The sequence below is a fragment of the Teleopsis dalmanni genome, chromosome X (assembly GCF_002237135.1).
Source record: "Teleopsis dalmanni isolate 2A chromosome X, ASM223713v2, whole genome shotgun sequence".
In the NCBI taxonomy this organism is placed as follows: Eukaryota; Metazoa; Arthropoda; class Insecta; order Diptera; family Diopsidae; genus Teleopsis; species Teleopsis dalmanni.
The window spans coordinates 13116786-13134424 of record NC_051848.1 but is presented as its reverse complement, the minus strand read 5'-3'; the positions used below and the strand labels follow the sequence as shown (position 1 = coordinate 13134424).

General features: G+C 31.7%; 1 protein-coding gene across 3 annotated transcripts in view; it reads left to right on the top strand.

Annotated features, from left to right (window-relative positions):
- Positions 1–17639, top strand: part of LOC119688100 (serine/threonine-protein phosphatase 6 regulatory ankyrin repeat subunit B) — a 47434-nt gene that overhangs the window by 9568 nt on the left and 20227 nt on the right. For all 3 annotated transcript variants that reach the window (XM_038102747.1, XM_038102746.1, XM_038102748.1), the window contains exons 3-4: positions 6899–7000; positions 10960–11076. In XM_038102747.1, coding sequence (XP_037958675.1) covers positions 6899–7000; positions 10960–11076 — 219 coding nt within the window. The remainder of the gene's footprint in view (positions 1–6898; positions 7001–10959; positions 11077–17639) is intronic.

Below are 17639 nucleotides of genomic sequence, written 5' to 3'. Positions count from 1 at the left end.
AGTCAAAAAAATGATATCCCATAAAAACAAACATTTGCACAGATTTGTGTGTTGTTGGCTACCTTTCAGAAATCCTTGACCCAAATACCAAAAGTCGTTGCCGCTCGAAAAGTCCAAAAATTTTGAAACGAATACGAAATCATGCAATTGACTAGGAAAACCCAAGTCTCAGGCACATTAACGTATTTTCCAGACTATCAAAAAAAGCCATGAAAATAAATTAAAAGGAAAATACTTAATGACGCAAGAAACTTTTACAAGGACTCATTAAAAATATTGACCATATCGCAAAAATAAAAAAATTATTAGAAGTGAAGTGTTCATACGAAGCTCAGCAAAACGTTAAAAATAAAATTGGAAAAAAAGCAGCTAAATTTTAAAAATTTTCTTACGATTTGTGATTTCAATCGGTTCTTATTTAAAAACTCAACGAATCGCATGGCATTGATAACAAAATGAAGATATTTAAAAGAAATAAGTTCAGTCAAAATATACCCAATAGCTCAAAAGCTTTATATATATATATAAAATAAAGAGGTTTTTTGAACAGTAGTAAACTAGAACAACAAAAATTAATTTTATATTATTTTAATTGATTGAATTTTTGGCTGACCATACAGCTGTTTCGAGTATTGCCAAATACCCACCATCAGTGGTCTTGGAAATAATTCTTGTATTTAATTATTTGTAAATAATTTTTTTTAAACTACAAGTACCAGGAATCGAACTCATGCCCTGCCAAATGCGAAGCTCAGAGTCAGCGCTCCTTAACCAAACGACCCATAGTCGTATTTGACTTTTATATTCGCAAATTTTTCTGGAGTTTTGTTAAGTGAAGAGATTTAAAAAAAAAATTGATTCAGCCAAAATATACACAATTTGAGCTATTGGGTTCATAAGCTTCATATATATATAAAATATGCATATATTATATATATATTCGACTAAGCTACTGATCTATGGAAGAGGTCTTAAATAATCATTGTACCAGATTCAAACAGCTAATAGTTCCTTTCAATCATATCAAACACTTAATACTACCTCGTTTGTCATCAATCTAGGATTTATAGCCGTTTTTAGATGGTCACCGTCCTTTGGCTATAATCGTAAAAGTTTGCTTCAAGGTGATTTGAAATCTCTATGTTTTTCCAACGTTTCGTTGATGATAATTTAGTTAATCAAATTTTTTAGCGTTAATTTATGTGGGACACAAACATCGTACGTCTTTGCGTAGTCTGCGCTTTTTAAATGACTTCATTTATTCATTGCCTCCAACATCTATTGATAGCTAGTGTGCCGATTTTGCTATATAGTTGCAGAGCGAGGTGTGTCTGGCTATGGGTCGGTATATTAAATATTTTCACAACTTTTTTGAAAGAAAATATATGTGCATTAGTGGAAAAATATTTGTGTTCTTTATACACAAATGCATTTATAATAGTATTAGGAAAGATCCATGATACCTTCTGATAAAAAAAGAACGAGAGGCCTATTTTTCGACTTCTTTGTATAGACGCCAAACAAAAACTAATCGTTCGATATGCGTTAAACTTTGACAGAATGTGTAGAATAGTGTTGCCGGCGTGAAAATAACAAAAATTTACCGATTGGATAAGCGCGGGAATTCAAAAATTAAAAATTAAAGTTCTTTTTGATCACAAGGTATATATGTTTTATATCAACTTCGTATATTTAAACTGATTTATGTTATATGTTATATGCTTTTGCAATGTTTATCTATGCTTTTATATCGTTTGACTATGAGCATTTCTTGATGTTTGTTAATAATATATTCCTATACTATATTTCTAGTGTATTTACATCTGTTTTTATAATAATACCTTTAAGTGCTATGAGAGTGTTGTGCCGGCGTTGTGTTTGAGTTTTATGCAAGAAATGTGGAGAATGTGATTGACCATACCCACGTAATACGAATATGGCATGGAATGACTTTTTCAGTTATGGTATTGGATCTAAAATTATTACTTCGTGGAAGGCGTTTAAAGTCGACTGGGTACATAAAAGAAAATTAGTTGAGGAAGTTGGAAGCTGTACCTTAATCAGCTTACAAAATATTCTATTCTTTTTTAGTTACCAAAAATATTATATAATAATTTATGAGCGGGTCAAGCGACGACATAGTTATATTGCACTCAATGGGGTCTACTTTAAATGTACAAATGTATTGATTGATGATTTTTTGTTTTATTTAATAATTTCGAGTGGTTTTTATATGAAATTTATTTATGGAAGTTACCATTAATAAAAAACCACATTAGCTGTGACCTAAAAGATCTATTGTATGACCATGAGTTCACATATGCAAATTCGTCACAACGGTCGTTGTCAGATGACTTTTTAGGTTCACTTGCTTTGACACTACATTCGTTGATTGTGTCCTTAACCACTTTAGTTTTCTTTCTTATTGGAGTAAGCCCATGTGCGTGTTTAGAGTTGCGTTGAGTTCCTTAAGCAATATTAAGAAGCAGCATAAATCCCTATTATTTTGATGAACTTGCATTTTCGTTTAAAAATGAATGAAGTTCCGTATTACTTTTTCATTTGTAGGTATTTATTTTTGTATCCTTAATTATATACTTAAATCCACATTAAGGTGGGCCAACTGTGTTAAGTCAGGTTGCTCTAGGTTTTGTTTTATTGTAAACGGAAGTCGTATAGCTTCCATTTCTGTTGCAGTACTTATATGTTCGGTGGGTGTATTATCATTAAAATCGTATAATAATTGTAATGACGACCAAAATAAAAATTCGCTACTCACCGTGCACTTAATTTCGGCAACAATTTGTCAAAAACTTACTTATATTTAATTTTTATATCGGCGTTGACATTGTAAAAAATGATACTTAATTAAGGAAATGTTGTTGAGTTTTTAGAGACGATTTTTTATTTCATTTTGTGCTAAATAACAATTTTTCTCATTATTTGCTGCATTAAAGGTAGGTCACGAGTACGCCTATGTTTATTATATATAGTTTGAGAATGATTTAGTCATCACATACTCGCAAATTGCTTTATTATTTTATTATTTTAGTCACAGCATGTAATATCCAAGTTGGATCTCAAATCAGGCGGACATTGAAATATGTCAAAAATTAGTCCTGTCAAACATATGTGACATCATTGTTATAATAAAATTCAACTGATTTGAAGAAAGTTACTGGGTTTGTTAAAATTTAAACTGAGTCGTATTTTCATTACAAGGTTTGGGTTGTTGAACCATCATCAGTAAAATCACAAGCCATTTTGATTTCCCTTGAAATTGCATGAGACAACAGTGTATAGACAATGAGTCAGTTCAGAACAATAGTGCTGAGCCTACCAATAAAATGACTCCATCTATCGCATAGAACAAAGCGATCAGTACAAAACGGTCGGCACAACCTTTGCGAAGCAACGTAGAAAATATTGCGCTTCCGTTGCTTTGTTTCCGGTACATGTTTTTGCAAACCTTTTTCTATGAAATTGTTGTTACTTTATTTGTTACGTTACGAATGAATCGCTATTGCACCAAACAACTACGAAACAAACTTTTTTCAAATGTTTGCAATGTTTCCAATGTTTCTTATTGCGGTTTGCAGTGTGTCATGTGTGAAATATTATCTGTCGGCTGGAAAAGTTTTTAGAGATTCGCACATTCACTGCTCGCTTTGTGGTGAACCTAAAAGCCAGGCGAGAATGGTTTTAGGCTCATGGTCTCCTCATTGTCAATGTACAACAACTAAACTGAATATAATAATACAATTAAGCGATTGTTGTGGTCCAATAAATTGTTCTCTTGTTCTTTAGCTCAAATATTATGCAAAAAATATTTAAAGGTGTTGGTTGTGTACTTTAGTGTCTCACTTAAGGCTAAATTTAGGTAGCTCACTTCCGGTTCGAGGTCATATTTGTTACCAACAATACCAGCAATACCAACAATACCAACAATGTGAAATAATGGAGTTAAATAAATTTGTTCAATAATAGAATAAAGCACAGTTACATGTAAAACACAGAAACGAGGCATTTGGCAGTGGGTCATGTGGCGTATGAGTTACTTTAATGTTTCTAATACATTCTTCTTACTACTCATAAATTTACTGTCACAGATTGTTAGTTAACTATTTTAAATAATTTAAGTTCATTTAGAAAGGTGAAAATCAGTCAAAAAAATATCAGTCGTTTTTATATAAACATTTCTGTGTATATTAAATTTAAATATTAAGACAACGATATAAAATTGAGATAACAATTGAACTGAATTTAAGTATAAAGGAGATAAATTAATAGATTTAGCAATAGATCAATCTATACAGGAGTTTCATTATATAGTGCATTATATATTACTATATATGTAGCAAATATATAAAGTAAAAGTAATTATTAGTAATAAAACAAACACCAAAATAAATACCAAGACAGCATTTATAGTTTAATGATTGTATTACTCAAATATCATCTGCATTTATTTATTGTTGAAAAATCGGTTTCTTAATATTCCCCATAATATTCCCCAACTACAGTGAATTTATTAACTTGCCTTGAATATTGACGAAGAAACTTCAGTCTATGATGAAGCGATGATCTTCTACTTAATTCTTTTGGGTATTAGTATGTTTTGCAAAGACTGCTACTTTTTATTTCCGCTGCTGTCTTCATATAGCTCAAAATCAGTTTTCTAAATTCTAACTTACCTTTTAATTAATTCAAATTAATTATCTGTAAGTTATATTTCGATTAAATTTTATATCAATATATTATTTGGATGAGAAATACACGATTATTCAAATATTCTCTACAGTAGGTCTTACAAAACTGTTGAGATAATTCTTGATGATGTGCCGGCATATATTTATGAAAACCACGACCATAATTTGACGGATCCTCTACGCAACTCCACGAAAAAATGTTCAGCAGTGACAAATTGCATAAACTTTATTGTAAGTGCTCATCACTCAACTGTGAAGGAATGTGTTCTAAAAATTTTTTGGGATATAAAGTCAAATAATCTAGTAATGTTCAAATCACTTATCTTCCATATCCATACCTTGATTTTATATAAAAAGAGAAATTTGATAATCATGTGCTTACAGCGTTTAGAAATGGTGATTTCTGTGAATAATTGAGGTACTTTCATAAAGGTCTATTCATAAGTCTATTACACCTTAAGACTTAATGCCACATTATACAGTATATTGTTGTGGTTGCAGTGGGTTTTTTTACTGCAATTATAGTTTTTCTGAAAATTTTGAAAAAGCAAGGGTTTAGTTGATTAGCTGAAATCACTCATAAACCGAATAGATCTGCAGTGAAACCAGACAACAGTTGTTGAAGGCAGTTAATAAAGTACACATTAATACTTGGGATAGAATGTACTATAACATCAGAAACTGGTAAGCTCTAAAGAATATTATTGGAGTGTTCGAGGGAGTTACACAGAAACAGAGAATATGATCTCTCAAATCACGGTCACGAAATGCATAATCCCTTTATATTATCAGTGTTGTATGATATTTTCATTGCGATCATGTATATTCTCACTTTTTCATTATTCATAATCGTGTGAGATAAAGTATGCCTTTGTCAAATACTAAAGATGACTTAAGTGGTTAGATTTATTTAGCACTATAATTACCTCTTGCCATTAAGCCTATTTCTAGATAAACAGCTTCGTAAATAAGTAAAATGATTGCAATTGGAGGGAAGAAAAAAGACATCATCTTCGTTGAAAATATTCAGATCCACACTTATTAATAATAAGATGTGATTTATGGTCCGGAGGTGCAATTGGATCGCAAGAGATGACTATAGCATTGCATTTAATATAAACTTGAACGATATGTTGTTAAAATAAGTTGTTGTGATAATAATACAAGAGTTTAAAATATAGAGCTCTTATTTGATTACTCACATACCGGACTCATTAAGTCCAGAATATTTAGTTAAATGAATATTATCTTTTTTTTGCAAATTACATCTAATTATGGCCAGTTTTGGTTTCTAGAGTTTGAAATTTCTAAATATAATCCATTCTGCTTGAAATTTATCTGCATCGATTATCTTGCTTATAAAAACATGGCTTATTTAAGTCATAAGTGATAATATAGAATGGCGATTTCTAATAAATTTTAATAATCAGGCAATAAAATTTCTAATAAATATTATTAATCATCTGTCCATCAGTAAAATAAGATTTGTCAATACTATCTCTTAATAGGAATAGGGAAGGAGTGCGAAGGAGTGTTTAAGCTTTACCAGTGCATAATCTTCTTTATTTTCTCGTGCTTTCCAATGTTTTTATTTATTTAAAAATCAGAATATTATTTTAAAGTAATTAGGCTTCTTTCTGTAAATTTTATTTTCCTGGAAGTCAGGGTCAGATATGATGCATTTGTTGCATGTTGTCGACAGGTTGATCACGTAACTTCGAGAAACTCATAGAAATTTTGTACTCACCTGCGGTTTCGTTGGATTGTGGCAGTTGGCAGTTGACTTTATTACACGAACAAAAAGTGCACATACGGGTGCAAAGGAAAAGTGTAATTACACAAGAAAATATTATTCCGTGTTCGTGTGCCCGTGCAGCGCCTAATCCATTTTTGATTGAAGGCAGGAGTGTTTGATTGTAAAGTGGCTCGATGAAAACTCATGTCGATTATTGGGCAGAAACTTTTATTGCTCATATTTTCTCAGTTGGTTGTTGCTATTGTTGTTGTTATTGTGGCTGTAGAAATAATTGAAAGTTGTGCACTTTCGGTTTCACAATTCGGCCACACCTTGAGATTGACTAACTGATTGGAAAATATTTAAGGATTTCATTGCTAATTACATTTGCGATTGCAAATTACATTTGATTTTGAAAAATTTTTTAATTTTATAATTGTTCTTTTATTTGCAGGATAATTACAATGTGCTCCATATTGCCGCAATGTACTCACGGGAAGATGTGGTTAAGTTGCTGTTAAATAAGCGTGGCGTGGATCCATTTTCCACTGGTGGTGTAAGTGTCTAAATATACATTGTTTGAAAGAAACTGAGAAATATTTTTCATTTATTTCATTTATTTTGTGTTCCTAATTAGTTTCAAATGCACTGAGTTGCATGAACGCTTGCCGCACTTATGCGTGTCACTGTGCAAAGGTCAAATGTTGCACATAAATTAAAGCACACGTGCATCATCCATGGTGGGCAGGTAGCAGCTTCCTTTGTGCTGTGATTGTGGCGCACTGTTCAACGGTCACATCGGTGCATGCAACCATTCCATTTGTTATTTGAGTATAGCGTGTCAGTTTTACTTAAAAGAACAGTGTCAAGTGTGACCTATTAATGGTATCAAGGCCAGAAACCAACATATCGAATGGTAAAACTTGTTGGATTGTTCAAGGAATTTCACTAAAATAAAGCCAAATTTAACATTTATTATTAAAACGTTGGTGAATGTTAATAATTTTTTTTTTTATTTGGTTATGTTATATATATGGTATGAAGAAGAAAAAGCTCTCTTTTGTTTTCCCAAAATCAAAAACCCGTCAAATTAACGCATATATTAGAAATCAAATATGCATTAAATAATTAAAATTACAAATTTTTTATTTAAAGACTTTGGTTTAATTATAAAAACAACACTTCAAATACTTTTTAAATTTAATTGTATTTCTATAGTCACCTTCATCAAGTTTTTGACCTCTTCATCAGTGTGGGATGATTGAGTTGTTGAATCATATTTATTTTTATAAATAAAATTAAACCCGAAAATTATTTATATAGCTTTTATTATAAAAGTTTACAATAGCAGCTTTTAAATAATAAATAACAAACAGAATAGTATTGAAATTTAACAATTAAAAATAAATATATAATTAATTAATTCAATTATTCTACAGCTGGTTTATGATTTCGTTCTAATATAAACACAGCAAGTGAATTTGTTAATAAAACTTTCACAGCAAATTTATAAAACTCCAGAAAAATGTGCGAACATAAAAGTCAAGTACGACTTTGGGTCAGTTGGTTAAGGAGCGCTGACTCTGAGTTTCAAATTTGGCAGGGCATGAGTTCGATTCCTGGTACTTGCAGTCTCAAAAAATTATTTACAAATAATTAAATACAAGAATTATTTCCAAGACCACTGATGGTGGGTATGTGACAATACTCAAAACAGTTGTATGGTCAGCCAAAATTCAATCAATTAAAATAATGTAAAATTAATTTGAGTTGTAGTAGTTCACTATTGTTTGCAAAATCTCATAATAAATAAAAATTTAAAATAAATATACTCCTAACAAAGAGGAAAGTTTTTAAGTTATACTTTAATCTTTTATTTTAAAATTTTTCAAATATACCAGAACTATTCGGAAAATCAGTGATGAATAAAGGACAAAATTGAATATTCTTTTACTTTACACTCCTCTTTAGGCTTATGCCTACTGAAAAATAGAAAACCTTGAGGCTATCAAAATATTTATATATTCTTTCAGAGTTTATATTCTAGTAAGTCAGTTAGTTCTGGTGGAGGGACGAATGAGTCCTCCTTAATTAGCTAAAAAAGCCGTTTTGAATCCACAAAACCTCGTAATAGTGGGTAGTAGTGCGAAGATCAAGCTAGAACCAGGTAGAGGCATTTATATATCGCCGATTGTGTTGAAGAAGGGGGCCCCCAGAAAGATTATATCCTAATTGAATGAATTTTGCTGATTTTTACAACAAGCGATTTTTTTTAAATGGAAAATCACATGTAACCAAAACTACGATAGATGTGGTAGCATCTCATAATGTAATTCGATCAATTTTGCTTTGTTAAATAGTGATCAATGAGGTCGTGATAGTCGCAGTCGTGGTAGAATATGATTTTTATAAACGTAGTTTATTTCTTTTATTTCTGTATCCAATCAATTTAAGAGCATCGTTAAATAGTGTTCTGATATGTTTTCTCTTTTGAGGTAGTCAAACATTATTCTGTCATGAATGAACTTAAAAACAGAAAAAGTAATTGATGAACCCGCTGATGGAACTATCTTATCGTCTCTTTACGCATAAGCTAAAGTGTTATATCCATGTTTTTTCTGTAAATATTTGTAGATTTAAAGATTTTATTAAATTTTTCGTAATAATACTTTTTAATTAAGATAAATTTATCTTTGTGGTTCAGTTTGAGGCACTGAAAATCAAAAGATCTTTTGTGTTTGGAATTTCAACTAAATTTGATATGGTCTGGTATGCAACTATGAAAGCTAAGCGATTACTTTATTGTATATAACATATCATCTCAACTATCGCGCCGGACTAAAATACGAATATTTAACTGCAACATAAAATCTTGCCTGCTATATGGATGTCACTCCTGGAGTACTACGAAAAACGGCATCAATGCACTACAAGTTTTTGTAAATCTGTCATTACCCAAAATTGTTAAAGTATTCTGGCCTATGGTCTCTAACTCAACAAACACTTATAAGAACCGAAATCCAAAAACGCAAATGGGAATGGGTCGGTCACACTTTGCGTAGATCGACTGGTGACACCACAAGAATGGCGCTTGAGTGGAACCCGATGGGTAGCAGAAGAAGGGGGAGACCTGCTCACACCTGGAGAAGGCAAATCGACATGGAAATGTTACACATGCGGAAAAGCTAGGGACAGTTTTAAGCTATTGGCCACCAATCGTACCAAGTGGAAGTAGCCCTATGCTCATCCTAGGAGTCAAAGGATTAAATATATATAACATATAACAGTAAATACTTAATGTATAAGTCAAGGGAATGCATTGCGCGTGCTTATCTGCTGCACCTTCATCACAAGATGATGAGTACTCGAATTATTTAACATATCATTCGGAAGTCCTTTCCATTCAACACGTTAAGAGACCATTCAGCATCTCTGGTGCTCATAAAATAATTGTTAATTTACATTCGAATCAAATTATTAAATGATATGAAGCCTTCATATTGATTATCGAGCTTTCTTTCTTCAGCAGATCGAATCGCACCGTAGGAGCAAAGAGAAAGTGTATTGTGACGTGTGAATAGCAAGCTTTTGTACTTGTATATATGTTATGTATATATATACTCGTATATGTGTATATGATTGAAAAAAAGTGAAAATATAATGTTTTCTAATAAACAATAAAAGAGTTCTACTAAATGAAACTCAATAAACTATGGGAATGTCAGTTGAGCTTGACTGACTGATTTTTATCGGGAGAAATGAAAATAAATAAACCGTGCGAAAGTATCGCATTTCAACACGTCAAAATATTTTCCACATTAAAAATAACAGAAATTTAATTTTATAGCTTGTGATGCACCTCTACCCCACAGGCAACCCTTTCTACCCCTTTCGTTTTCCGTTTAAATTACTAAATGCTATGAAAATGTTAGATTTTATTACATATTTTATTATTATTTTAATATTTTTGATGTAAAATTTTTTTAGCTCTTTAGGGGCGTTCCGTGAAGGCAATAAAGTGTACGCTCTACTGAAATTACAAATTTTATATTTTCAACATACATTTTCCTTACTTTCGACTTTCGACATTCCGCATTCAATGAAACTGGAATATTCGGAAAATTCAACTTTCGGGGCTAAAGGCTGAAGAAATGTGTTCAGCAGAAAATTGCATTAAAATTTTTGTGACTCTCATAAAAACTACTACACATGAGCGTGTTTCACAAACTGATTTCTTGGGTACAATACTAATACTATTTTTAAATAACATTTACTGAGGTTCAATCAATCTCAGATTGTACCAAAACATATGCCAAAAAATATTGCATATTTATAGATTCGAATTTGCTTGGACTTTGTTCAGTTGCTTTTTAGCATTCAACGAAGTTGCAGGATCCGTAGAAGTCGTAATTTTTTATTGTTGTTTTTCTTTAATTATTTTAAACAAAAATATATATTTTTAATATTTAGAATGCATGTTCAAAATTTTATTAATTAAAATATCTTTTATTACAGTCCCGATCGCAGACGGCAGTGCATTTAGTCTCTAGTCGACAAACTGGTACAGCGACAAATATTTTACGCGCATTGCTCGCAGCCGCGGGAAAAGATATTCGTTTGAAAGTTGACGGTGTAAGTTGCTAAAAACTGAGTTTTATTTAAATATTTTATCACATTTACATTGTAAAAATTATCACCTTCAGATATTCAATATCATTAAGTATATATTACTTCATATTATTAGTGTTTACAAGGTATGTTCTCAAGAGTTGTTACTGACTGCTTGAAAGTGTGGATGTATCCTGTCTCCCTTTTAACTTTTTGCTTGACATCTTATTTTCATATTCACTGATTTGAGTTTGAAGCAGTCAATAATATTTAATATTTCTGTGATTGTTTTGAACTAAAACTTAACTCTAATAATATAACATATAATCATCTCAGCTATCTAACTATTCTTACTCGAAATATTACTAACGGCAATTTTTATATCCAAAGCTTAAAAGTTATCAAATTTGCTTAGGATTTTTGTACCTCATTTTAAGTCCAAGTTTCTTTCTCTATGTGCCTCCAAACAATATTGCCAGTAGACAGTTGACGGTAGTTCTTCACTTTTTCACTATGGGTTTCATTTATCTAAAAAAGTAGTATAGTAGTGAAAAATAGCATAGAACCGACTTTACAAAGTTTCATTACCTCTTCCGTAAGGGTATACCTTCCCAGGAGTCTATTCCACATGTGCATTAGCGCAGGGCATTCTAACAGCACATGTATGTCTAACTCTTCATTCTCTTCGCAGAATCTACAGTTTTCATCCGCATATGTACTCAGGCTCGTAAGATGGTATTCTATTTTATAGTGCGCTGTTAAGATTCCTGTAATCATTCTAAGCTTCCTATTGATAAGTCCGTACAATTCTGGTAGCTCCTATTGTTATAGGTACCAATAAGTGATATGGATTGTGTTAATTCCAGTAATCCTGTTTCTTCTGGTTCTGCTTTATTTTTATGATTGCGTACTCGTTTCCGCATACGCCAGTATGTCTCGGTACCCAAAGAATCGACACCTTATTTGATTTGCCGAGCAGACTTAGCTTATCAAGGCATTCGTGCACCATTCCTGAAGTCACCTGATGCAAGTTTAGTGCCTTGACTGCCGCTTGGCTATCTGTTAGTATTGCGATATTTTTTCCGTGTTGATTCCGTTCAATATTCAAAAGTACGCATTTAAATATTGCGTAAATTCTCGCTTGGATGATGCTAGTGTTTTTTCCCAGCGCTTCCCAATGATTCTTGCCCGCTGCGCCACCTTCTTCCGTAAGCGAGTCGTCAGTGAACCATGCATTTAAGCTGAATCATGTGGTTGTGGTTCTATATAAATAATAACGATTTATTATAAAATAAAAATATGTAGAGGTAGTTAGTAGTGAACTGCAGCAATAGTAAGTCAGATATGATCTAGATGTTTTTAAATTGATTTGTGTAAGGCAACCGACAATCAGCCTACGTAATGTCTTTTGCTGAAGTCATTTATGCAAGTCTCTGATATTGAGAGTTTCCTAACAATAAATATAGTGTGAGACTTATGGGTCATATGACTGTATAAGTTTCAATTATATTTTAAATATCACTAAAAACTGTAATTTCGATGCTGCAGATTTGGTGTGGGGTCTAATGAATAGAATATATAGTTATACACACATATTAATAAAACGTACTCCTTTCCTACTAGAGAAAAGTCTCAAACAGACTCAAATTTATAGTGAACTTGCAATTTATTGAATTAATTAAATAATTGAAGCATGAAACCTACAGATAATACTCTATGTATTACATCCTGATTAGAATTTATTCTATTTACCGGTGTTTTAATAGTTCTGTAATCTAGTAATGCATTAGAAAATGTGTCAAAATCGTAGTAGAACAGTTAGAATGAAAAACAGTCAAGCTGCTACAGCAACAAGAAATTCGCAGGATATTAAACTGAACCCCCAAACTTTCGGTAGAAAAAAATTACTATTTACCATGCCATTACCAGACAGACAGACAAAAGAAAAAGTTGTCTATATATTGTTACCAAAATTTTATGTTTACTAATTTATTACATACCGATACATATAAACATATACCGAGCGCTACAGTTATGTGCATACTTATGTATAGCGCATAACGCATAACAAGTGCCGAAAGAATGATCTATGTAGGCTGGGTCCCTAATTGGTGCTAGGCAGTGCCAACGTAAACAAAACTGTAGCCAAACAAAAGGATATTTTGTGCATTCTATCAAGCCCACATATAAATATGTAACTTGATATTCAAATATGTGTGTGTTACTATACGTACACGTATGTGTTGGTGAAATGTGACAATCCTGCTGGTTTTCATAAATTTTTGCTGGTGAAAAATGTATTTCACGAAATTTTAACGAAAAAGTAAACAATCGATTGTTGCCATTTGCGGCAGACATTAGAATTGCATTCAAAAAATGAAAACAGGAAACAAAGTGAAATACGCTAATAAAGGATGTACGGCGAGAACTGCTAAAGTTTTCCAAAGTCAACCTAGTGATGGAATGTAAATTCTTATACTCAACACGATTGCATTACATTGAAGAAGGAAAAGAACCGTAGTAGACGCAGTAGTAGTCGAAGTAGTAGTAGTAATAAAAGTAATAGTAGTAGTAGTAGTAGTAGTAGCAAAGTCTAAGTAAGTCGAAAGAAATTCGAAAGAAAATCGCTAAGTAAAGGAAATGTGAAGACATCGCACTTCTCGAACCACGGGTGTAAAACGAAATTTCCGATTAACACGCAAACAGTTGGTTGGAAAAGGGGTCAACTATGGAGTAACAGTAACAGTAATAGTTACAGTAACAGTAACAGTTATACCTGGTAATAGTAACAGTGGCAGTGGAAAATTGATTGTTTATACACACAAATTTACTGGGTATGGTATCCATTTAAATTGGTTCGAAGGATGTTGTTAGGTTAAAAAAGCAGAAATGCAAATTTGCCAAAACAGACAACAGCAAAGGAATTCATTGTCGCTTCGATTATGGCTTAGATTGAAAACAATCAACTGCTTGAAAATATCTATATTTAAAGAAGAGTTGTTGCACTTGCTGTCTCCGTAAAATTCTCTGGCATTAATTTATTCTCGAAAGCTTCACAGAATATAAGAAATTGGTTTCCTATGTGTGTTCAGTATTTTAGAATTCAAACAAATTGTAATAAAAAATATAGAAATATATTTTGAAATGACTGAAAAATATTACTTGAACGCAGTATTCTGTGTATCGTAATTAGATGGAAATTCGATTATATATTTCGTGATCCTGATTTGACAGCACTGTTTTAGTGACACATACCAAGTAGAACTTTTATCATATGTTCAATATGGTTGGATGTAGTGACAGACCATTGGATAACTTCCGTGTAACTCTATTAGCGATTATTCACCACATATCTCGCAAGAACCCTAGTATGGAAGAGTAGAGACTAAATCCATTCCACCGAATTTAGATAACTTAATAGTCTTTCGTCTTCACCGATATACAATCTGATAAACTTTCAAAGAAGTGTCTTCCTAAGAACCTATATCTTCTGGACGCCAAAGCCGGACATTCATAGCGAATACTATCAAATCAGTATATTATCATATGTACTAAATCATACGGAATTATATTAAATATTATTCCTGAATACATGATTCAAGGAATCATATGATTAGTTTCAGGCTTACTGTTTTATAATATGAATTGTTCAATTTCATGAGGATTCACCATATCGAATTTTTTTAAGTAATGAGATTTTTTTTGCTTTGCGGATGTGTCCAAAAACAAAGTTGTCACAACTGGACAGTTAAAACTCAATAGCAGTTATCGGAATCGCATGGGATAGCATTTAGTCCGGAGTCACGCATTTGAAAGTGAAGAACACAATACTATCTTATTTTAGTTTGTTGCGCTATATATTTCATATTTCTCATATGTATATATGAGATACAGTTGTGATTAGAGGTAAATACAATATTTACAAATGAAGTTTAAAATGTATTAAATTTGAGCAAATCATCATAAAGATAACAGCTTTTTGTTTAGCCAAAACTCTGTTAGAACTCCTAGTCTGGCTTCTATACTTGGGGGAAAATACGAGTAAGTACAAGTATCTTTCTTTGCAAACTTTATCGCCATAGAAACGAGTAAAACATGAAGGACCTTATGGATGCTTTTATTTTTATGATAATATGGTGCTGCAGTGATATCACGGAGAACCTTGTTCTGCAGTCTTTGAGTTTCATCAATGTTTGATGTGCATGTAAATCTCGATAGTTCAATACCTAGGTCCAAATTAATTCGTTAACTGCATTACACCTACTGTGAAACTTTATAGTCAAGGCTGAGTTTAAAGTCACCATTTAGAAGCTAATAGAGCAGTTGACACCTTAGTTTTATACAGGAGTCATTAGAGTAATTTAAATTATATAAAAATTCCTCCTACACTTTTCATTTTTATAAAGTAAGAATAAAGTACGTCTAAGTAAGTTCTTTAACCATGGAAGCCTTGCACTTTTCACCAATTTTTCAACTCTTACTGAATACTACATTCCGTTGCGGAGTTCAAAGTTCGGTAATTACTTGGAGTAGAATTTCACCACTGCAAAAGTATAAGGAAGTATACGTTGATGGGTAAGAGTAAAGAATGTATGTAGAGTTGTACTAATATTCAAATATTAGTAGGTCATGAAAAGTTTGATGCAGTGCTAATAAATTTGAATATAATGCAGTTAGCAATTTTTGATTTCAATTGTTGGAAATTTACTATTGCAGTCATGAAACGATGAAAAATAGTTTAATATTTGAGCACTTGACGGATGCAATTCTGTTCCTTAAAAACACTTCATGTAAGAAATATAAATAAATCAAGTTCAAAACTAATTAGAAGTATAAGAGCAATTTGCTTACGATCTTGGTTTATTGAATACCCATTAACAGTTATTTAGATTTCTCAACACACCACACTACACACGGTTACGAAACATTGATAAACCTTAAGGGTTTTAAGTGAAGAAACTACATTCAATCTAATATTTTTTTCGATGCACACCAGATTGCATAAATATTTTGAAATATCAATTACTACACATATATAATAGAAATATAATAGAACTGCTAAAACCTTTTATCGTCCACGTACAAATGAGCTTCTATAAACTCGAGACCCTTCTATTAGTTATCACTATTGCAAAATGACATTAAATGAATTGGTAGAACTTGGAAATCCCAAAATTGATATTTCAGATATCTTTTTAAAAGGACTGAATAATAATTTAGACTAGCTTTCATTGATCATCAGAAATATGTTTGAAAAAGTGAATCAAAAGACATCGTTGAATATATTAATAGTCATTGCATATATCCGGGTTAGATTAGAGGAGTTTTACTAAAATAGTACAATGGACTCGATAAGTTTTTTCATAAGATAAAGTATTTTCAGACATGTAGTACTAATCATCATCCCCGTATATAGAAAACGAGTTCGTTGACTTTATCTTTCTTTGATTGAAAACCAAAGTTTAAAGAGCCGAACCAAAATTCTTAAATAAGGCATATAATAGCAGTAAAATGGTTCAAACCTGGATAAGGGGAGATTTTGTAATGTAATAGAAACCCAATAAACATAGTATTTCAAATACACATATTTATATTAATTTATGTTTGCAATAATAATATCAGCAAGAGTATCAATAATATTAGTAAAGAAATATAGCGTTGCTTGTTGCCCTAATGCATATTTTGTATTACAGTTTTTTTTTAAACTAAGTATTCAAGTAATATAACTAAACACCTATATATTGTGTTCAGTTATATCTATTCCAGTAATCAGGGGAGAGAGATGGGAACATATAGGTAGGCTTAATACCTAATGAGCTAGGTTCATCTAAGCCAGAAAGCAGCGGCGTGATATAGGGAGATTAATAATGGTGAAAGGGGTGGGGTAAAGCGCATACGCGCGGGTGAGACTAGTAAATAATTTTGTGACTATGGTTACAAAAGCCGCAGGTATAAAGGAAGATCACGGTCGCACTCATCGAAGTAGTGGAACAAGTATTAGGGGTATTTGTAGCGCAAGGCTTGGATGAAGTCTTCAGGAAGGGTGAGGCACCTACGGGCGAACATTCTATTTCTTGCTTATAATATAATTTTTATACCGTTTTTTTATAAAAATATAAACGATTACATATTTTTTAAAATCCCCTTCTACTCTAATACATAGGTAACATACATACATACTTTTTCTAATACATATGATTATAAAGCGTTAATCATCTTATGGTTTCGAAAAAAAATTAAATAAAATTAGCAGTGATTAAGATTTCGATCAAATTTTTTTCCATAAATTATTTTGATCTTTATAATAAAGTAAACTAAGGTGTGATTTACAACATTATTCAAATGTCTTTCAAAAAAAATCTCAAAGTAATGGATCCATATTTTTTATATTCATTATTCTAGTTAATTGCTCTTAATTAAAACACAAACTAATTAGCAATATTTATACATCGGGGACTCATGGATGCTTTTGATATAATTTTTATTGACTTGTCATTACATTGACTTGTCATTTACGTTTTCAAAGCGTCGACGTCATGTATTGAGTTAATACTTTACACTTATACTTACTTGCGTCTAATTGGTTA